The sequence below is a fragment of the Sphaerodactylus townsendi genome, linkage group LG05 (genome assembly GCF_021028975.2).
Source record: "Sphaerodactylus townsendi isolate TG3544 linkage group LG05, MPM_Stown_v2.3, whole genome shotgun sequence".
Classification (NCBI taxonomy): Eukaryota; Metazoa; Chordata; class Lepidosauria; order Squamata; family Sphaerodactylidae; genus Sphaerodactylus; species Sphaerodactylus townsendi.
The window spans coordinates 78,575,462-78,598,467 of record NC_059429.1 but is presented as its reverse complement, the minus strand read 5'-3'; the positions used below and the strand labels follow the sequence as shown (position 1 = coordinate 78,598,467).

General features: G+C 41.1%; 1 protein-coding gene across 1 annotated transcript in view; it reads left to right on the top strand.

Annotated features, from left to right (window-relative positions):
* Positions 1 to 23,006, top strand: part of ELAPOR1 (endosome-lysosome associated apoptosis and autophagy regulator 1) — a 72,685-nt gene that overhangs the window by 19,573 nt on the left and 30,106 nt on the right. Inside the window, exons 2-7 of the mRNA XM_048498860.1 lie at positions 6,116 to 6,236; positions 9,346 to 9,538; positions 17,367 to 17,514; positions 21,763 to 21,843; positions 21,991 to 22,096; positions 22,201 to 22,350. Of these exons, the coding sequence (XP_048354817.1) occupies positions 6,116 to 6,236; positions 9,346 to 9,538; positions 17,367 to 17,514; positions 21,763 to 21,843; positions 21,991 to 22,096; positions 22,201 to 22,350 (799 nt within the window). The remainder of the gene's footprint in view (positions 1 to 6,115; positions 6,237 to 9,345; positions 9,539 to 17,366; positions 17,515 to 21,762; positions 21,844 to 21,990; positions 22,097 to 22,200; positions 22,351 to 23,006) is intronic.

Below are 23,006 nucleotides of genomic sequence, written 5' to 3'. Positions count from 1 at the left end.
GCATGAAGACGAGTGAAATTCTGCTCCCTCAATGAATGTTTGTACATGGCTATAGTTTCACACAAAACAGTCTGTGAGGGCAAGTGATTGTTTCTCAGCAGCATTGTTTACATTCTGAACGTGTCGCTGTCTGTGCTTTAGCCCAAATACACTACTTTTTCTCAGATTTTTTTTTACTTGAAGGAAAATGTGTTCAAAAATGAGATGCTGGGATTTTCCACCTAAGAATTAAAAAGTATCCTCTTACTATTAAGACAAGAGATGAAAAATATAAAGTGCTGTTGGCTGAAATTACCTGTTTGTTTTGCCAGACATTTAAGCTAAATGTTCCAGCTCTGTTTGCCTTCACTGTTAGCTTAATGTCAGCATAAACATTCCTCCTGAGCCCCTGCTCCAAGGGTGTCAGTTTTCAAGGTAACCCATGCAAAGAACATTTTGCCCATTTAACAGCTGCTCCTCCATATGGATGTGTAGAACACAATCACAGATAAGCTAGGGCAGGTCAGAAGGTTTTTGTGGGAAGTGTAGATGCTGGGGTTAATGAATCTTAATAGAACTGCCATCTGGAGAAATAGTTGTTTTTTTAAAGACTGATTTTTGAAGGTGTTTCATGAGTTGCTGGCTTAAAATATAGATTAAGCTCCATGACAGCGAAGTGTAACCCCAAAGTGTGGAAATTGTAGCGTGCCCTGGTTATCACCTCAGATTAATGTACCTCGGGGCCATCTTAACAGCAGGGCCTGCAAGACTGAGCTGTTCCGCCAGGCCTTTGGGGAGGCTGGCTGCTGATGCCCCCCCCCCCCCGTTAACATCTGTGGATCCTGCCGTCCCTCCCCTCTTTTAGGAGTATGGTTAGTAGGTCGCCTCTTGTATTATTTGTTGTATTTGATATTAACACACTGCTTTTAATGGGATTTTAATGATTCAAAGACTATAGAGCCATTTACTATGATTTATTTAATGATTTGAGATTTATTGATTTTATTTGTGCTCTATTTGTATATTCATGTTCACCGCCCTGAGCCCTTCGGGGGAGGGCGGTATAAAAATGTAATGAATGAATGAATGAATGAATGAATGAATAAATAAATAAATAAATAAATAAATAAAACGTAATACTAAATCAGAAGTGAATGCCAATGTCCACTTGTTATAAAAAGCCAGTGCAATTCTGGGCGGCATCAATAATGCCTAGATCAAGGGAAGCAATAGTACCACTCTATTCTGCGTTGGTCAGACCTCACTTGGAATATAATGTCCAGTTCTGGGCACCACAGTTTAAGAAGGATATTGGCAAGCTGGAGCATGTCCAGAGGAGAGCGACAAAAATGGTAAAAGGTCTAGAATTCATGCCCATGAGGAGAGATTTAGGGAGCTGGGTATGTTTAGTTTGGAGAAGAGAAGTTTAAGGGGTGACATTATAGCCATGTTTAAATATTTGAAGAGATGTCATGTTGAAGATTGAGCAAGCTTGTTTTCTACTGCTCCAGAGAGTAGGACATGGAATAATGGATTCAAACTACAAGAAAAGAGATTTCACCTAAACATTAGGAAGAACTTCCTCACGGTAAAGGCTGTTCAACAGTGGAATACACTGCCACACAGAGTGTTGGAGAATCCTCCTTTGGAGGTTTCAAACTGAGGCTGGATGGCAATCAGTCAGGTGTGCTTTGATTGTATATTCCTGCATGGCAGGAGGTTGGATTCATTGGCCCTTGTGGTCTCTTCCAATTCTATGATCCTATTAGTGATATGGAGAAATAATTTCAGGAGTCTCAGACAGGTGAAATATGCTAGAAGTACAGGAGGGCACAATCTCATTTCAGTTAAAAAAATCATTTTCTTTATTACTGTTACGGTGTGAGCAGGATCAGACTGTATGGAGAATCACACATGAAACCATAAACAGTAGCCTCCTTAAAGACTAAAAAGTTCCTAGCATAAGCTTTTGTGGTCTAGAGTCTAAACTCATGCCAATTTTTAGGGCCACATGTCTCCTGTTCTACTGTGATTAACCCAGTTTTCCCTGTGGAATTAGTCCCATGTGAAACCATGTTATCATTGACAGTGATTACAAGTACTTTTATGTGCAAAATAGGAGGCATCCCATATTATAAATGTGGCAAAGAAAATAATTAAGATACATTTGAATGCCAATTTAAAAAAAATATTTGGATATAGGAAATCCTGGACTTTTTCCTGGCATGTAACATCCAATTAAACCAATTAAAAGAACAGGAAACATTTTCTTCAGGCTTGCTGGCAATTATATGAGCAGGCATGTGGACTGTGGAGCATGAAAGGCCTTGAAGGTTATAACCAGCACTTTGAAAAGAAATTGGAATTTACCAGTGACCAATAAAGTAACTGCAGGATAAGTGTAATATGCCTATTCCACCTAGCTCTGAGAGTTATGCTGTAGCAGCCAGAGTTTCCAAGCTGTCTTCATACTGAGTGCTTACATTACAGCATGGATCCACACAACCAAATCAAAGCCTGTCTTCCTCTTGAGCATCTTGGGATGGAAAGCAGCTAACAGCTAAGTCACCAGGATCAAAAGGTATTCATCCTAGAGTGCTTCAAGATTCAAACGAGAAATTGTCGAACTTATAATGATATGTAACGTATACCTAAGATCAGCTTCTGTGCCAGAGGGCTGGAGAATGGCCAATGTAACACCCATTTATAAAAAAGGTATCTGGTGGGGTGGACCTAGGAAATTACAGACCAGTTAGCTTACTGTCTGTTCCAGGTGAATTGATGGAAAGCTTTAAGCTTGCAAGATTTTTAGTTTGAGGCATCCCTCATCAAGGGGAAAGAAAATATGGTTGCTGTCATATGGAGTCGTTGCAACGAGTAAAAATTTTCTGATAGCTTTTCTTCAGTGGTTTTACATTGCTTATTAATTTTCCTTTTTAGTGGGGATAATTGTACCTCATTTATCTATGCTTTTGTAATGCTTGTAGTAACTTGATTAGATGCACTGTTTATTTATTATATTTATTTTATGTATATTTATTACCCACTAATCACCAAAGTCCCTGGGTGGGGTACAATCAAACTACCATATATACTTGAGTATAATCTGACTTTTTCAGCACATTTTATGCTGAAAAAACCCCTCAGCTTATACTCGAATGTATATGGTAATTCCAAGATGGCGGCCAGAACTGGGGCTGCTGTGGGGACCCGGTAAGCATGTTGCTGCTTTTTTTCCTAACTCACCAGAGAGCCATAAAAACAAGCTGTAAGGACAGCCTGCATAGCATTACAACTAGGTTGTGTGTGTGTGTTGAAAGAAACCAAGGCATTTCTCTCCTTAGGGTTATTGGTGCGTTGCATTCTAGATGAATACAATTCATTTGGCAATTTATTGCCAAATACTGATGTTGCTGAAGACAAAGATTTTCTTTGGATCAAAGTTTAGGCTGGCATGGTTATGAATTCCAGAATTATTCTACATTTGGAGGAAAACAGTGGTTCATTTGTGTTCCTAGAGTGCTGGAAAGCTGCTCATCCCTAATGCAAACTCTGTTAAGCAACTCTATTTCATCTTGCTCCCAAATCTTCTGTTTTTAGCTGCTACTGAGTCAAGTTCAAAGGCTTATACTCAAGTCAATAAGTTTCCCAGTTTTTTGTGATAAAATTAGGTGCCTTGGCTTATATTTGGGTTGGCTTATACTCGAGTATATACGGTATGTATTTCTGTAAAAGCTGTAATTTTGCAGAAAGCTATAATTTTGACAATGAACAAAAATTCTAGCTTTTTAAAGGGGGCATGGCAATAATGTCATCAGTGAGGAACTTTCTAACAGTCTCTGACTAAGTAAGTTAACAGGTACAGGCTGTGTTCAGGTGAGCTTATCCGTTCAAGGCTGTTTCCCAGGTCAGTAGTTAATTGGGAAGATCTGTTACAGCTGGAAGATTCTGGATGGGGGGGGGGGGCATTTTACTTCTAGTAGATGGGAGGGGTTGCTTTCTCTAAGTCTGGAATGTTTGACCAAAACAACCTTTGAATTGGTCAGTTGGAGTTATCAGGTTATAGTCAGTGTTTTGCATAAAAGAATCACTGTAGTAGCAGTTATCCTTCTCCCTTTTCCACTTTGCTTTGTCCTCCCCCCATGCTGCCAGACGAAAAGGAACTCTACTTATGCCTCAAAGAACATCTGTGCTGAATAAGCTGTGTGAATATGTGGAGAGCTAGTTTTTATTGTTTTATATGTATCCTTTCACTGCCAAGCTGTACCTCTGTTTGCTTTGAATAACCTTTTTGAACTTATTTAATGAAGCCTTATTTTTATATCTGCTGATGTGAGTTTTCTCGCCAAACACACTGTTGGACGGTTGTGTTATTGAGAATGGCAAGGCCTCTTTTGCCGTCACAGGTGTCAAATACATTATATAAATAAATAGCTAAGAGGCATAAAGCTCAGGCAAATTAAAACTCCAGAACATTTCACAATAAAAAAAGAAGTACTTAACCACAAAAGGCCAAAAGACCAAACCACATTGTCTCTCATGACAGAAAAATCAGGTATTTGGGAGGATCTAAATGTATCTGTGACAAATAATCAGTTTTCTGAATGCTGAGACTTCAAACACTCTGCACATGTGCAGACTACTTTCCCTCTCACTAATCATGTATAGTGATCATACCAGGATGAAGGATTACAAATAGTAATTCATAGTTATATGAATAAATAATAGTACCAGTATTACTAAAAGTAACATGTGCATCTATCTACCTAGTATTAGAGCATACAATTGTAAAAGAAGTGATTTGCAGACCAGAGGATCTGAAGCTGCCCTTTTAATAATTAAGGCACTAATTACCTACTCTCTCCCCCGCCTCCAGTTTTCCCAGCTCAGTTTTGAATCTTATGACCTGTGACATCTGTTGAGAGGAGAATGCAGATGCACAACTTAAGTCAGCAAAGAAGTCATGGTATGATCATAAGCAAATCACTTTCCTCTGGGTTGCTGATGATGTGTCATATTGCAGATATGTGGTTTGTTCTAAGAATTGGATAGATGCCTGCTTGTGATAAGTTCTGTCCATATAATTAGGAGATGGGAGACAATAACTGGCATTAAAAGCTCAGCTACATTTTGTAAATGTAAATAGCTCATCCCTTCAAAGCCACATGCTAATGAAAATGGAAAATCCTTGGTGTGAAAACAACCTTGGAGAGCATTTATCATATTCTGCAGAATGACAGTGTTACCACCATGGAAAACATTCTTCCTTTGGGAATACCCCTTTGTTTGGCCCTTTCCGCATGGGCGGTAAAGAGCGCCCCAGGGACGCTAAAAACAGCGTCCCTGGGGAGGGGTTCGCACAGCCACCGAGCGGTGCGAAGACGCTGCTTCCGAACCTCGCTCCCCCAGCGAGGTTTTTCAAAAGCAGCGTGTGAACGGCAACGGCTGGAAGGCACCATTTCCCACCGCACCGTCCCATAACGCTTACCTCGTCACCTGGCTTCCGGCTCGTTGCAGAGGCCAGGGGACATGCCCCCCTGGCCTGCGACTCCAGAGCTATCGCTCCAGCCTGCGGGGGCATGTCCACTGGCCTCTGCGACGAGCTGGAAGCCAGGAGACAAGGTAAGCATTCAGTGGCGGCGCAGCCTGTGCGAAGGCTGCGCCGCCGCCTGCCGCCCTCCCAGGACCGTCCGTGCGAATGGTCTCGGGGAGGTTGTTGGCATTGTATATGCCGACTCACCCCCGCACAGTTGCGGTGCGGAAAGGGCCTTTGAGTAAAAATACATATATGATGGCTTTTGGCCTGTCATCTGTGAAAGGAATAGTTACTGCTGTATGAAATCTTAGGCATAGGTGCAGCTCAGTTCCTCTCTCACTTAGTGCAGCTATTGAAGATAATGGAATCTTTTGTACGCATCTCAGAGTTGGATGGCGGTCGGCTTGCCACATGGTTAGTGTGTTGCCTTCATACTGGGGCTGCCATATCCCATTTTTAAATCCACAGGACTGTTGGTTTGTTGTACAGATCTGAAAATAATAAATTTGTATCATGTCCTATAGAGATAAAATATTCTGCAGCATCTGTCAGCTGTGCTGGAATGCACACCATATTTCATTCTTATGTTTTCTCTTCCAGTCTGAATACCATTATGAATATACAGCCTGTGACAGCCTAGGCTCCAGATGGAGAGTAGCAGTGCCACACAACCCAGGACTCTGCACTGGATTGCCAGACCCCATCAAAGGCACAGAGTGTTGTAAGTTATCATTGCTGGCACCACATCTTTCCCATTTGCACCTGATTTCAACACTTCAGAGAATCCCAAGCCAAATTAAACTACATGGCTTGAGATCCTTGTTTGTGGGATGCACAGTTGGCATAACGCTGACATTATTTTACTGAAATGTGGCATTTGCTATTTCTAGTGAAAGTAACTCCCTATTAAGTAAGTCCCATCTCTGTGTTTAATCAACTTTATTAAATGATTTTAAACTTTGGATTAACTAAACAGGTATCCCCCACTAATTGCATAATAGACCTTTTAAATATTATCATTATTAATAATAATAATGTTATTTTTAGAACCACAAATAACAAGCATAATCATAATGTCGGCATTTCCTTACTTTTTGTACAGAAGAGAATGCTTATTCTCAGGTAATACTAGCTACAACATACAATGTGATCTGAAACGAAGGTATGTTTTGTGCTCATATGCAAGTTTAATTGATTAATCAACAGAATTAAAGTAACTGATTTCTTGAATCAATTAGGAAAAAAACCCTAGGTGCAATTGCATTCAGAATGATAATGTCTTAATTCACAGGTCATGGCCTGGAGGCACATGACACAGGGACCATGCTGAAACTAAGCAGGTCTTGGTCTGGTTGGGAGTTGGATGGGGGGCCTGTTGGAGCTACATGTGCACCATTTTGAGTTCCGTGATGGAAGAAAGGCAAGACATATATGTGGCAAGTATTCTAGATGGGTTCTTTTTTTCAAGGAGCTCTGAATAACTTCTCCATACTTTCCACCTGGTCTCCCATTCTCAGGTATTGATCTGGGTCAGACTGGCTTAATCTCAACAGTTGGACTATCATGTGTCTGTAGATTACACTTTTAAATATCAAAGGGTTGGATTCTATGTCATAGCATGGTGGCAAGAGCAGATTTTCCCTACCTTTACTTTACCCCATCAGCCCCTTGATAGGACCAAAGAAGGCAACACTTAGCATTGTAAGACCAATATTGAAACAAAAGACATGCAACACAAGCAGCTGCAGTGAGGAGAGGGAGGCAAGCGCAATCGCCCCTCCTGCCACTTCTTCTAGAAGCACTTCTCTTGGTGCAAGAGGTTCTGCTGCCGCAAGAGACAGAAAGGGGTAATTTCACTTATGGAAATTCCTCCTTCTCACTGCAGCCGCCAGTAGTGTAGACAGTGGTGGGATTCAAATAATTTAACAAGTGGTTGTTTACAAGCACCATTTTAACAACCAGTTCTGCCAAAGTGGTGTGAGCCTGCTGAATCCCACCACTGAGTGTAGAGCTTTTTATCCACATGGTTCCTCAATTTCCAGTGTTGCCTTTTCAGTGTTTGCAGAGGGCCATGAAAGGAGGGCAAAATCTATTGCCACCCACACCTGATGGTGCACAGGATCAAGCCCTATGTATACTAGGAATAATGTTATGTAGGGAAACATACTCAAACTCTCCTGCTGAATTAGTGAAACCCACCACTGGAAGAAGGGGTGCCAGCAGGATTGTCTTCTGCCAGCATCTCTCCTAATCAGAGGTTCCTACACTTGCATTCAGAGGGCTGCAAAAGGTACTTTTGACCTACTAAAAGTATTGTTTTGAGAGGACTGCTTTCTGGTGATTGCAAGCGAGAATTTTTTTCTCCAAAGGAACACTGTGCTTTGGATCTTTACCTATAGAAGAACTGGGCTGTGGCAAGAAACATAATTTAAATGTAGCTTCTCCACTCTTGCAAAGCTTATTTTATACGTATTGGTTGCGGATGGATCAGTAATACTGCTGTTCTTATTTAGATTTTTTTCCTTATCTCTGTGAGACATCAGTACAGGCTACTACTGTACCATTAAAAAGTGAAAATGTTAAAGGCCTTGTTGTTCTAGTGATAAGGTTGGAAGTTCATCACAGAACCATGGAAAGAGAGGTAGCTGGAATGAGGCACAGCCCAAGGGTTTAGAACAACTAATACATTTTGATCTTGGTTCTTCCCACTCGCATTGTGATATAAATCTGAAATGACTTTGACTTCAGTTCTTTTTTTGCCTACACTCTGTTGGCTTTGATCTCCCTCTCACTTTTTTCATGAAGAAATACCCAAAACAATTCCATTGCATAGAAATAGAATTGCGATCAGCATCTCATATAAGCAAAAAATCGATTTGAATCAATGGGGTATTACAGCAGAAACACCAGGCAGGAAGGAGCAACTCCAAATGTCTTTGTTCTAGTGGAGAATATTTACAGAAGAGGTACAAAGGAGGCAGGTTCGCAGCTGGTGTAGACCCTTTAAATTACAGTGAAAATTCACTTAGACATAAGACCAGTTCAATTTGTTAAATCAGGTATAAATTCACAGATTGAGGACATGACCAGGACTTAGCTGCTTAGTTTATAATTTTCCATATGTAAATAGCATTTTTCAAACACTGTAAAGGAGGCCTAGACAGAATCATGGGAGATAGGTCCATCAATGACTATTAGCCTTGTTTTAAGGGAGCTTCCACATTCAACAGCAGTAAACCGCTGACAACTGTGCCAAGATGCAACATCAGGGAAGGTCTGTGACCTGATTGTTTGCTCTCCAGGACTACTGGTTGGCTGCTGTGTGACGTAGAATGTTGAACTAGATGGACCACTAGTCTGACCCAGCTGGGCTGCTCTTGTTTTTTAAAAAAGTTTTCTCCATTTTACCATTAGAGGGATCTTTAATATATCTCTAATGGCCAAATCTAAATAACTAGAGAAATAATAACATTTAAGTTGAGAACCTGTCAGAGAAGAAGGATCAAGAAAGATTTGAATCCCAAATCTTGGAGGGAAGCAGGCTTAAAAATATTGTAAATAAATATATATTTTGAATATATACATATGTTTTAGCTTTGTTTCTAATGTTTAAACTTTTCTGAGTTTGGGATAAAACACATTGGGAAAAGGGGGAAAGCAAACTTACATTATGTTCACTCTTTGCTAAATAATGATTGGAAGGTATATTTCTGACTGAATAGTCTCTAATGAGAGCAGTTGTATTTTAATTTTATGTTATCGAAACATGAGCAATCATTATAGAAAACTCTGTTCTCTGATTTCCCTTTTGCTGCTCTTCTGCATTTCAGCATTTTCCTGCAAAACAGGCGAGTACTTGGACATGAAAGATCAGTCATGCAAACCATGTACAGAGGGCACGTATTCTCTGGGCACTGGCATCAGGTTCGATGAATGGGATACATTGCCCCATGGCTTTGCCAACCTTGCAACCAACCTTGAAATTGATTACAGCTTCACAGAGACCTTGGAAAACTGCACCATGTGAGTGAGCTTATTATAGTTTTATACTGAAATACATTTGCCTTAATAGCCACTCTTCATAACTTGAATCACTGCCCTTGAGGCTGCAGATTCTAAAAGCTAGACCTGTTATTATAGCTGTTTATGGCATTCATCTCATTTGTACTTCTGTCCTTGAATCTAGTGCTTGGGATTACCCAGTCTTTCTTTCCATGCAGGCACTGGTATATTAACTATCAGCCATTTATCCATTTTTGATTTCCAGAGTTTGTGCAGCCTAGAAGCACATACACTTTGCTGCAGTTTTCAGTCAGTTTTGTTCTTTTTTCCCCTTGGATGTTACTGATATGCATCAGTGCATACGTGCATTGATTAAATCCCAGCACAAGCAAGAATTTTGATGCAATCATACAACCACATCAAGATTCCTTTTTGTGCTGTGATTTACTCAGTGTACATAATGCTCTCATACACAGCTGTGCCCCCAAAAGAAAAAGACATAAACTGAAAACAACTGTATATGCAAGCCCCAATTCCAACATGACTTTTAGAAACCATCTAAGGCAGGAGTGGCCAACCTATGGCGCTCCAGATGTTAATGGACTACAATTCCCACCAGCCTCTGCCATCGTGGCCGACTAGTAAAACTGAATGAAATATTAAGCTGCAACCGAATCAGAGCCAATTGTGTGGAGTAGAAAAATCAGCTCATCCTCAACTTTGGTTAGTGGTTGCCCTGTGGCTGTGGATGAAATTATAGCTGCATTCCAGTGACGTTAACAAGTCACAGTTTGTCTGTGAGGTAGGTGAGCTTCAAATTGTCAGGTTCATCATTGTGGCTTCTGTGCAGTCCCACTTTGGGGACTCTGTGTGTGCAGGCCAGCCGCAGTAGATATTTCCAAAGCTTTCTAGAAAACTAGGAGTACCCCTCCTCCCTCTGGCAGTTAACTGCCAAAACAATCACCTGACCAGGAAGACAGGTGCTACTCCCTTGGTTCTGTTTTTGCTGCCATGAAGAGAGGAGGGGTACTCCTTGGCTACTAAAAAGCTTTGGAAATCTTTTATGTGACTGGCTTGCACATACAGTTCCTAATGTGGGACTGCCCAGAAGCCTCAGTGATGAATCTGACAATTTGAAGCTCACCTTCCACATGGACAAATTGTGACATGTTAACAACTACTTCTATCAGGACCCAGGCCTCTTCAGCTGCTTTTCTTGCCAGGATCAACTTTCTTGATATCTGTAAGGTAGTGACCTGGTCCGCTGCATCCATATTTCTCCAACATCACTCCATCAACGTGGGCTCCAGGAGTGCTGCAGCTATTGGGATAGCACTGTTGCAGTATTGATTTCAGTTACAAGCCCACACCAGCTGGTAAGTGAATTTGCTGCACCCCCATGCAGGAGTGCACTGAAGACATGGTGATGAAAACAAAGTTGCACTTACCTGTAACTGTTGTTCATCAAGAGTCTTCTGTGCAGGCAGGCATCCCTCCTTTCCCCACTGTGGATTACTGTCTCTTCTAATGATGCTGTTCCACAGCAGTGAGGAGTTGTCTCTTCACCTCATTTCATCTGAACATTTGGGTGTGAAACCCGCTCTCTCTTGGCTCTAGAGACCTGAGTACTTCAGGTGTTCAAACGCTTCTAGCGGCCTTCTGGTCAGTTCTCTATGGCTGGCCTGTGCAGTGCCTATGTGTGCCTGCACAGAAGACACTTAATGAACAATGGCTGACAGCTAAGTACAACTTTGTTTTCTATACTTTGTTTCTTTTTAATTACAAATACATATATTACTGTTGTTCACACTGGACTATTTTTACCTAATCATTCACAAAAGAACTGTAGCAATTTATCTAATCTGCTGTATGGATTTTTCTGTTTGTTTGCTAAAGAAAGTGATCGGTTTCATTTTTAAACAAAACAAAAGGATCCAGATTCAGATAATTGCTGTTTGAAATAACTATGGGAATAATTCATAGTATTATAATGATTTAAAACAAAAACTAAACAGACTATATAATGCTGCAAAAGTGTACCAGAATTCTAAATATTTTTTTCAGGAGTTTCCTATATGACATAGTAATGTGTGCTTTCCTTCTTTAAACCAGTATTTAATAGTACCCCTTCTCTTCCTAAGGGTTTTTTATTTACAAATACCAAACCTTCCAAAAATGAATTGATATTTTGCAAAACCGCCACCCAACTTTAAATGACAATAAATGCTTTTAGCACTAGACTTGTTAATGCAAATATATGCAGAGACAAAAACCTAACTTTTATTTGTATGCATTCTGACACCTGCCTCCCAGCTTCAGAAGAAGAGGATGGAAAAGATCATTCCTAGTTTTAAATGAAAGCCTCCTTCCAATTGTAATTACCAGAGTTCTATCTTTATACATTCAGTCTATCATTTCACATTTTACCATTAATTATAGGGAAATGGACCTGTTGAAATCATATACAACAGAAGAATGCTGTCACTTATTTTAATTTCATCAATCATGCCTTTTCGCATCATGTTCCTCAGATCTTCTCAAGATTTATGTGTCTAATTCCACATTCCTACCAATGATGTACCCTGCTTACAAAATCTCTTTCTGCCATAATGGTGGATAAGGTTTTGCTTTGCAAGCAAATGCTGCAAAGTTTTACTATTATAAGATGGTCAATGAAATTCATAGAACAGTTTATTAGCCATCTTCCATACTTAGCATTGATTCGGCATTTTCAGAGAATGTTTAGTTATTTGTTGGAATGACTTTAAAGTAAAAAGACATTTACTTTTGTACTTACTTCATGTATAGTCCATCTAACTTGCAGAGAATGAAGATGGATTACACAATTTAGAACAATGCAGTAAAAACTGTATGATACGCACAAAAAGTATGATTGAAAAACTGGAGAACCATGCAAACAACTATTAATGAAAACTTCCTAAATGTCACAGATATTAACTACAGCCTAATTTCCTTTATAAAAATGTCACCCTGAACAATTCCATTTTACGCATTCTACAGAAAGAAGGGTCCCATGTTCTTTGTGTGCGGCGGATCCCAGATTCAATAGTAAGCATTTTCATCTAAAGGCTCGGCAGTTGGTCTTACCCTGCCAAAAGACTTGCTGCCGGTCAGAGGATATGATGTATAAGACAACTTCATGCAAATAAATTGGGGGTTTTAACTGTATTTTGAGGGTCAAGTTTAGTCAAAGGATCCACCTTGCTTGTCATACTGGATTGCTTAATGCTCACATACTGGATTGCCACCTTGTTTTCTTTCCTGGTGCTTTGAATATTTTGATGTTGATAGTGGGGGAGGGGCAGATCTTATCAGCCAGAAGAGGCCTTTTAAAGGGTTTTTTAAAAGTAACAACCTGGTGCTGTGATGTGTTTGTGCAACTTGCAAATGTAACCTACTTCTAGTATTGCTTCAATTATTCATGGAACTTCTAAGCACATTCAGAGAAGTGGAGGAGCATATTGCTCTTGCCAGAGATTTTCCTCATTAAGGTTGTCTGGACCCCCCAGTTCCTCTTAGATCGTGAGGTAGATGGGGAGATACAGATTCAATGTTCAGTGTCACTCTCACCAGTTACAGCTTTGGAGCAAACTGCTCTTTGCTTGTATAAATGTACATGAAATTCCAAAATATGGGGTTGATCACATATATTTTGGCTTTTATCTTTGGTTCTTATGATATAAAGCAGCCTTAAAATAATGAATAGTGGAGAAAAGGAACAGTTTCAAGACACAGAGTAGCTAGTGTTTCATTGTGGGATGGACAGCCTAGGGAAAAGAAGACAGGTATAAGAGGGTGAAGGAAAGGTGTTAAAAAATAGAAGGAAGGATAGAGAGACAGAAGTTAATAAGGATGAAACCTGACAGAACCAGGCTTCTGTCTTCCTCCAGTTTCCCCCACCCCCATTCATTGTTTCTTGTACTTCGCTGGAGAAGATGGAGGATTCATACTGTATGCTGTCACCATATTTACAGAATTGCTTGCACATCAGCCTCCAGGGATTCATTGTCACTCTGATGTACCATACCAAGGCCCATTCCACACAACACAAATAAAATGTCTTCAGGATGTTAAAAAAGTGTATGGGGTGGAATTCTGCAGTTTTTTCCCCAAACTTTTGGAAGATTCTTTATTTTTACTCCAAATGGACTTTTTGAAAATGCTAAATTAGCAGCTTTTTTCCTGCTGTTGTTTTAAAAACTTTTCCTGCTTGCTATGTGGAGAGCAGAAAGCATTTTATTTTCCCTGGCCGACTTGTTACAGCTCACACTTTTGGTTTCTGAGCAACTCACACCTGCCATTTTCTGCCGCTTCAGGATTCTCCATGCCACCCGTCATTTGCAGAATGTTCCCATGGGCGTTTCCTCTGCTTGCAGCATATCTGCCCATTATTTCAGTGTGTAACATACATGAATAAAGTTTTGGCTGCCAATTCCATGCACATATTGTTTTTCCTTATTTTTCAATTAGATATCTTCGAAGCTATTTAGACACAATATGAGAATAGCAGCCGTGGTTACATCCGTGGGAACATTCTGCAAATGGCGGGTGGCATGGAGAATCCTGAAGCAGCAGAAAATGGCGGGTGCGAGCTGCTCAGAAACCAAAAGTGAGAGCTTGGGGGGAGTGGGAAATGGCAGACCAAAGAACTTGTTTTCCACTGAAATGCTTCCCCCCCCCCCCCTCGGCACTGTGTGGACAAAAAAAAAAGCCAAAACAGTTATTTTTAATTGTCTGCAAGACATTTTATAATTTGTTGTGCAGAATGGGGCTAAGCTGTACTTGGGTGAAGATTCTTGATCATATTTCTATATCCATTTAGGCTCCAGGTAGTCCCATTTATCCCTGGGAAAGGGGTGGTAATTATTGACATGGTGCTCTTTTTGTTAGATTTCGTTTAGAGTCATGGATGTGCCCAGTAGTGTGTGTGAATGCAGTTTGTAGAAACTTCTCCAGAGACATAAATGTAAAAGGTAAAACTTACATTTATTCAATCATCTTCAGTTCACAACTTTGTTCCAAGAAAAGGTAGATAGAAAGAACCCTAGACTAAAGAGATTACTTTCCCTATGACAAGTGGGCACAACTAACGCGCCATCACGTGTGTGGAAGTGAGTGGATGCTGCAGTGGCAAAGGCCCCACTGAGCAGGCTGCCATTGACCATGCGCTCGGGTCAAAGGCTAGAGCAGAAGTGAAGCTAGCATGGGGAAGAAAGGAAGTTAGTGGGTGGTCTCCTGGCCCAGACAAGGAGGGCAAACAAGAGAGGCAACATCACAGTTAGAATGATATACAGCACCCCCCAGTGTCCAGGCATGCAGAAGTCGCTTATTCCAACACTTTTCATCCTTTATTTTTTTTTCTTCCTGTTGTACACTGAGAGAACTGACTGTGTGCTAAATGGCCAATTTCCCCTCCCCCCACGCCCAGCTGAACTCTCCCTCCCCCCACCCCCGCCTATCTGTCTCTCCCCACCAACCTTCCTATGAGGCAGGAGGGCATTTTTGATGGGAGGAAGGGTATGTGTGTGTGTGTGGGGGGGAGTCCTCGCCAGAGCCCTGAATCTGATTCATATCCTCCCTCTTCCATCTGTCCATGGTTGCTTTACTCATGAGGAGTCACACGATTTCAGTGTCGGAGGTGGTTTGACCTTTAAACTGAGCTGAAGGGAGTTTAAGCCTACGTGGGTTTAAGCCTTAGAGGGCTTCAACTGTGTGGATTTTATTTGATGTGCAGTTCCTTAAAAAAAAATCTAAATTCTGTTTAGGGGGATGGCTCTGAGAAGGGAAGCCCTTCCTCTGCTAGGCACAGCAAGACCCTGATCCTGCTGAACTCAATCGGAGAGGGAAATGTCTTTCAGACTGGTACGCTGTTTCAGTTCAGGGAGAAGCCAACAGCTGTGGCGAACTTTGCTTTGCTTTCTGCTGGGGCCACTTTTCTCCTCTGCTCTGAGCTCCCAAAGAGGTTTGAGGTGATGGCATCAGGGCACCAGGCAAAGGGCTCTTGCTGGGCAGGCGGGTTTGCAAGTGGAGAGCTTGACAGATTCTTGGACCCAGAGGGGGAGCCACAAATTGGTTTCAGGTAAAATTGACAAAGAAATACTTCAACTTGCCGGCGCACTGAGGAAGCTCCGGTCAATTTCACCTGGCCAAAGAGTTCTGCACTCCATCTCAGTCTTGTAATCCTTTTTCTGCCCAGTGTGCACAGTTCGTGAGTTCAGCCTCCTTGGGGGGGGGGGGGGGGCTGGAGTGGGGGAGAGGGAGGGGGCAGGGGGGCAAAATGCACACTCCACATGACCCAGGTGAATGGCACCTGGGTCGTATGTCCCCTCTTACCCTTCTAGATATGCCATTGGAAGGATGCTTCTGTTTGAGTGCAGATTTAAAATTACAATAGGAAGAATCCTTTACACATCATACCCATTAATTCCTAGTTGTTCAGGAATTTGTTCAGGAATTTGTTCCATCCCCCTCAGCATGCACACATACACACACGTGACACATTTCAACAGAACCTTTGAAGCAGAACAGGACTTATCTCTTGGAGTAGTGTCTCTCATGCTGCAGCCCTTACTGCATTGCAGAATGAAAATGAATGGCTTACAGAGGATATGGTGAGCATTGTAGAAAACAGTTACCGTATATACTCATGTATAAGTCGAATTTTCCAGCACATTTTTAATGCTGAAAAAGCTCCCCTCGACTTATATGCGAGTCATTAAAATTTTTGTGTGTTTTTACTTTGCCGACCAGCAGGGGGTGCAGTTTTTATACTAGAGGCACCAAAATTTCAGGGTACCCTCAGAAGACACTCCTGATGATATCAGCCAAGTTTGGTAAAGTTTGGTTTAGGGGGTCCAAAGTTACGGACCCCCAAATGAGGTGCCCCCATTCCCCATTGTTTTCAATGGGAGCTATTAGTAGATGGGGCTACCCTTTTGAGGGTCCATAACTTTGGACCCTCTGAACCAAACTTTACCAAACCTGGCTGGTCTCATCAGGAGAGTCTCTTTATGATACCAGCCAGGTTTGGTGAAGTTTGGGTCAGGGGATCCAAAGTTATTGACCCCCAAAGGGGATGCCCCATCCCCCATTGTTTACAATGGAAGCTAATAGTAGATTTTCCATTTCTGATAATATCCCTTTTAAAATCTAAGTTGGGTTACATTTGGACATACAGATGATGATGAGGAACCCAGTTTTGGAGGATTTTAACTCTTGTGTTTTAGCTTGGTTGCTGGTTGAGCTAAGGTTTTTGTACTTTTAAAGTTATTGTTGAGACCATATTTTTCTTGTTGACCCTCTTTTCCACTTACAGTTTACTGTTTACTGTTTTTCTTTGAAATAAATATTCAAAAACATTTAACCAACTGATGCCTCAATTGATGTAATTTTATTGGCATCTATTTTTATTTTTGAAATTTACCAGCAGCTGCTGCATTTCCCACCCTCGACTTATACGCGAGTCAATAAGTTTTCCCAGTTTTTTGTGGTAAAATTAGGTGCCTCGACTTATATGCGGGTCGACTTATACGCGAGGATATACGGTAAATGTGGCTGTTCCCAGTACCTGCCTAGGCACAGCCTGGTGCCTTGAGTGCCTGACGTGGATCATCTTGGAAAGCATCCTGCTTCTTGTATACTTCCCAGGAATGCCTACTTCTTAAATACCTCTCCCATTTTTCAGTTTGGGGGTCTACACTTTTAACTTTCTTGTCCTAACAATTACTTTAACTACCTCATAATATTTTGGGAATGCCTGATCTCTGGTGCTGTGCTGGAGTACTCCCCTAACTGCTGGACTTCTCTCTTTCTCTCCCTTCTATTGCAGGTCGACATGGGTTCCTATGAAAGATTTCATTGCCTCTAACACAGACGAGTGTACAGCCACTCTCATGTATGCTGTTAATCTCAAGAAATCTGGCTCTGTCTCCTTTGAGTATATCTATCCAGACAGCAGCATCATTTTTGAGTTCTTTGTAAGTTTCCTAGGAATCTTCCTGAATCTCTGTTGTATGCTGTGCCAGTGAGGGCTCTCTTATGCACTGCCTTTTAAAAATTGCCCATTCCTGCACTCATTATCTGGTGATAGGTGTAAAAGGGATGCATTATCTTTTTTAGAGTCAAGGAAAGGGGTTTGTGTTTAAACCAGAAATTAAAGGAGACTGAAGTTGAGATTGTGCTTTGTAGTAATTCTTTTATCTACCTGTTGAATGCCTTTCTTGCATTATATATGGAGGCAGATAAAATTTGATACTAATAATTTTTGCAGCTCTTTAAGGTACAATTATCTACCTTGCCATTTACATAATGCATGTTCACTTTTATTTCTTTAAAAAAAAAGATTATGTTCATGCCTTCTTTTCCCCTATACACTAACAACCAAAACAACCTTTCTGGTTAATATTTACAACCTTCACAGTTATTGACAAATATGACCATGGTGCATTTCAGTTAACTGAACAACTCTAAAGTACCTTGAGGTGCACTCAATGATTATTTCTTTAACTATTAATGCATCCTCTATTTCTTTATATTGTTTTAAGACTGTCACAGTTCCACAAATAGCAGCCCTGCAGCATTAAGAGGAATGTAAAACAATTAAGATTATACCTGTTATTAATGCATTATCGTTTTGCTGGATATCATGTGCTATTGGGGAATTGATTAAGATACTTTTCTCAGCTAGTTTCTATAGGAACTCAGAATAATTTTTCACAGTTTATTACAACTGAATCATTTGAAGTTTGGTTTAAAATCCCATTAATATCGTATATACTCGCATATAAGTCAAATTTTTCAGCACTTTTTTGTGCTTTTTTGTGCATTAATGCACTTTTTTGTGCATTAATATCGTATATACTCGCATATCGTATATCGTATATCGTATCGTATATACTCGCATATAAGTCAAATTTTTCAGCACTTTTTTGTGCTGAAAAAGCCCCCCTCGACTTATACGCAAGTCAGGTGTATGTTAAAAAATATTTTAGGGTTTTTCCTTTGTTGGGCGCCAGGGGGCGCAGTTTTTAGGCTAGTGGCACCAAAATGTAAGGGATTTTTCAAGAGACTGTCATGATGATACCACCCAAGTTTGGTAAAGTTTGGTCCTCAATGTACTTGTACTTTTACAGTTATTGTTGAGACCATATTGTTTTTGTTGACCCTCTTTTCCACTTACAGAGCTAGTTTACTGTTTTTCTTTGAAATAAATATTCAAAAACATTTTATTGGTATCTATTTTTATTTTTGAAATTTACCAGTAGCTGCTGCATTTCCTACCCTCAACTTACACGCGAGTCAATAAGTTTTCCCAGTTTTTTGTGGTAAAATTAGGTGCCTCAACTTATATGGAGGTTGACTTATACACGATTATATATGGGTATATATATATTTGTCCAATCTATTTTTGGCCAGGCATTCTCCCTACAGTATTAAACCTGCCGACTAAGAGCTTTGCATGTTCCTTCAGCAGCAAAAGTGGAAGATATCAAAATGCTTTGTTTTAGTGGCTTACCTTACACCAGTGCCTTTAATGAAGAATCCAGTCAACTCATTTCCCCACTACCCTGGCCCCAGCCTGGTGGAAAACCCTGTCCAAGGAAGCCAGCGCCCTGTACAGCTTAATGCAGTTCTTCAGGGCCTGCAAAACAGAGCTGTTTCACCAGGCATAAGGTTGAGGCAGATACGGTTACCTCCTCCATTTACCATCTTCCATCAACCATTGGCTATTAATTAATTAGTTGGTCCCCACAGTGTGGTAGGTTTTTACTATTTAGTACAATTGACAAGGAATCCGCCATCTGGATTGTTGTTGGTTTTTTGGGGAGATTTCAGTGATGCATATTACTGTTGTTTGAACTATATGTATATTTTCTATATGCTTCCCTGAACCCAAAAGAGGAGGGACTGCCTATTAAATTTTAATAATAACAATGATGATGATGATTTTATCAAGTTGAAGATTTTTGTCAATTTGCTTCAAGTGTTTCCCTAGTGTTTTCAGAATGGCTCCCAGGGTGTTGATTACCACTGGCATGATCTCAGCTGGTTTGTGCCATAGTCGCTGAATCTTGATTTACAAATCATGGCATTTAGTGACCTTCTCATGTTCTTTTTCAGCAACCCTGCTGTCACCAGGTACTGGTATTGCTATGTTAGTGATTGTCACTTTCTTGTCCTTGATCACTGTGATGCCCATTCTTTGTGATCATGGATATCACAGTGATTTAATATGCAACTTATCCCTGAAATCAGGCTCCATCCCTGAAGACTGGAAGATGGCCAATGTCACACCAATCTTTAAGAAAGGATCTAGGGGGGACCCGGGAAATTACAGGCCAGTCAGTTTGACATCTGTTCCTGGTAAATTAGTAGAATCTATCATTAAAGATAAAATTATAAAACATGTATAAAAGCAAGACCTGCTGAGAAAGAGTCAGCATGGCTTTTGCAGAGGCAAATCCTGTCTTACAAACTTACTAGAGTTCTTTGAGGGTGTAAACAGGCATGTGGACAGGGGTGAACCGGTGGACATTGTCTACTTGGATTTCCAAAAGGCTTTTGACAAAGTTCCTCACCAGAGACTGTTGAGAAAACTCAGCAATGAAGGAATAAGAGGGGAAGTCCTCCTATGGATTAAAAACTGGTTGAGAAACAGGAAACAAAGAGTGGGTGTAAATGGGAAGTTCTCACAATGGAGAGATGTCGGGAGTGGTGTCCCCCAAGGATCCGTTTTGGGACCAGTGCTCTTTAACCTATTCATAAATGACCTGGAAGTAGGGGTGGGTAGCGTGGTGGCCAAGTTTGCAGATGATACCAAATTATGTAGGGTGGTGAGAACCACAAAGGATTGCGAAGAGCTCCAAGCGGACCTTGATAAATTAGGTGAGTGGGATAAGAAATGGCAAATGCAGTTCAATGTAGCAAAATGTAAAGTGAGGCACATAGGGGCAAAAAATCCAAACTTCACATACACTCTACAGGGGTCAGTGCTATCAGTCACAGACCAGGAAAGGGATTTAGGTGTCTTAGTTGATAGTTCCATGGGAATGTCAACTCAATGCATGGCAGCTGTGAAAAAGGCAAACTCTATGCTGGGGATCATTAGAAAAGGAATTGATAATAAAACTGCAAAGATTGTCATGCCCTTATATAAAGCAGTGGTCGCTGACCGCGACTTGGAGTACTGTGTCCAGTTCTGGTCACGCATCTCAAAAAAGGATATTGAGGAGATAGAAAAAAGTGCAGAGAAGGGCAACAAGGATGATGGAGGGACTGGAGCAACTGCGCTATGAGGATAGGCTGCAGCGTTTGGGACTCTTTAGTTTGGAGAGGAGGCGGCTGAGGGGGGATATGATTGAAGTCTACAAAATTATGCATGGGGTAGAGAATGTTGACAGAGAGAAATTTTTCTCTCTTTCTCACAATACTAGAACCAGGGGGCATTCATTGAAAATGCTGGGGGGAAGAATTAGGACTAATAAAAGGAAACACTTCTTCACGCAACGTGTGATTGGTGTTTGGAATATGCTGCCACAGGAGGTGGTGATGGCCACTAGCCTGGATAGCTTTAAAAGGGGCTTGGACAGATTTATGGAGGAGAAGTCGATTTATGGCTACCAATCTTGATCCTCCTTGATCTGAGATTGCAAATGCCTTAACAGACCAGGTGATCGGGAGCAACAGCTACAGAAGGCCATTGCATTCACATCCTACATGTGAGCTCCCAAAGGCACCTGGTGGGCCACTGCGAGTAGCAGAGAGCTGGACTAGATGGACTTTGGTCTGATCCAGCTGGCTTGTTCTTACGTTCTTATGATTGAGGACAAAAACACCTGGTAACAGCAGGGTTGTTGAAAAAGAACATGAGATGGTCACTAAATGCCACAATTTGAAAATTGCAATTCAGCAACTATGGCACAAACTTGCTGAGATGATCCCAGTGGTACTTAGCACCCTGGGCGCGATTCTGAAAACACTAAGGCAGCACTTGAAACATCTTCAAATCAACAAAATCAGCATCTGCCAGAGTCAGAAGACAGCCTTGCTGGGATCTACACCAATACTATAAATATATTACAACATCCTTGGCCTCTGGGTGAAGCTCAAATTGTAATGAAAGGCCAACAATCAGCTAAAGCACTGGCAACTGTTGTATTAAACAAAATATAGCAATATACAGAAACTATAGCCTCACTCTGTATTCTTATTTCTAATTGGTTCAGGTTCAGAATGACCAGTGCCAGCCAAGAGAGGAGGAGTCACGATGGATGAAGACTACAGAAAAAGGGTGGGAGAAGCACACTGTAAGTGTAGGAGTTCATTCAGGTGGCCACAGTGCTTGTAGATTTATAATCAGCGGTTGTCTTGGAGGAGCAAAGCTGTCTGACATTCTGGGAACCAGCACTAAACTCTTAGCAGCTCAGGATTTGTACTGTGCTTAATATTTGTAGGTGGAGCTGGGTCATGGCAACAATGTCCTCTACTGGAGAACAACAGCTTTCTCTGTGTGGTCCAAAGCACCCAAGCCTGTGTTAGTGAGGAACATTGGGATTACAGGTTTGTGTTTGGCTGGTGCATGCTTTGGGTCTAGTGCCATAAAGAGCACCAGATTACTTGCCTGCTCAGTGCAATTTAGCCTGTTCCTTTCTTTTGTCTCTTAGGAGTGGCCTACACTTCAGAATGTTTTCCTTGTAAGGCTGGCACCTACACTGCCAAGTCAGGCTCTTCTTTCTGCCAGCAGTGCCCAGCAAACTCCTACTCTGGCAAGGGAGCGACAGTCTGCCACCAGTGTGAGCCTGCCATGTATTCAGGTAACCCCCTCAGGGGTCTAAGTTATCTGTCTGAAAACTTCTAGAGCAGGCTGGTTTCACTAGGCAGTGTTTTCCAAGTTTATCTGAATTTGCAGACTAATCTTATCAATCTTTAACTTAAAAACCTCATTGCTCATCTTTAACTTAGATTTATAGGCCCTTCGGGGAAGAGGCGGCCTATAAATCTAAAATATAAATAAAATAAATAAATAAATAAACTTAAAAACCTCAAAACATTACTGTTTTGCTCTTTCTTTTAAATCTTTTGACAGTGGCCTTCATGGTGCCACTCACTACCGTTCCCAGAGACTCTGCTATTTTATTTATTTAAAAACTTGCTTTGATGATGGTCTGCACTGAGTTCACTTCTACCCCCATATACAGAGTGTCAAGGAGAAAGGAAGAGCTCAGTGGGCTCCTTCAGGTGATGCACCTGCAAAAAGGCTTGTAACCGATATACCCAGGCATGGATACAATGGGCACCAGGATGCACATTTGTGCCTGTGCACCTTGCTAGCCTCTAGAGGTGACTTGCACATTCTCCAAACTGGAAGTAATCCCACATGTATTTCTTCACTCCTCTCTGGTTCTGTGCCTTTAGCTTTAGCCCCTTATCGTGCCTTTCTTCCATCAACATGATAACGTTATAGAAGGAG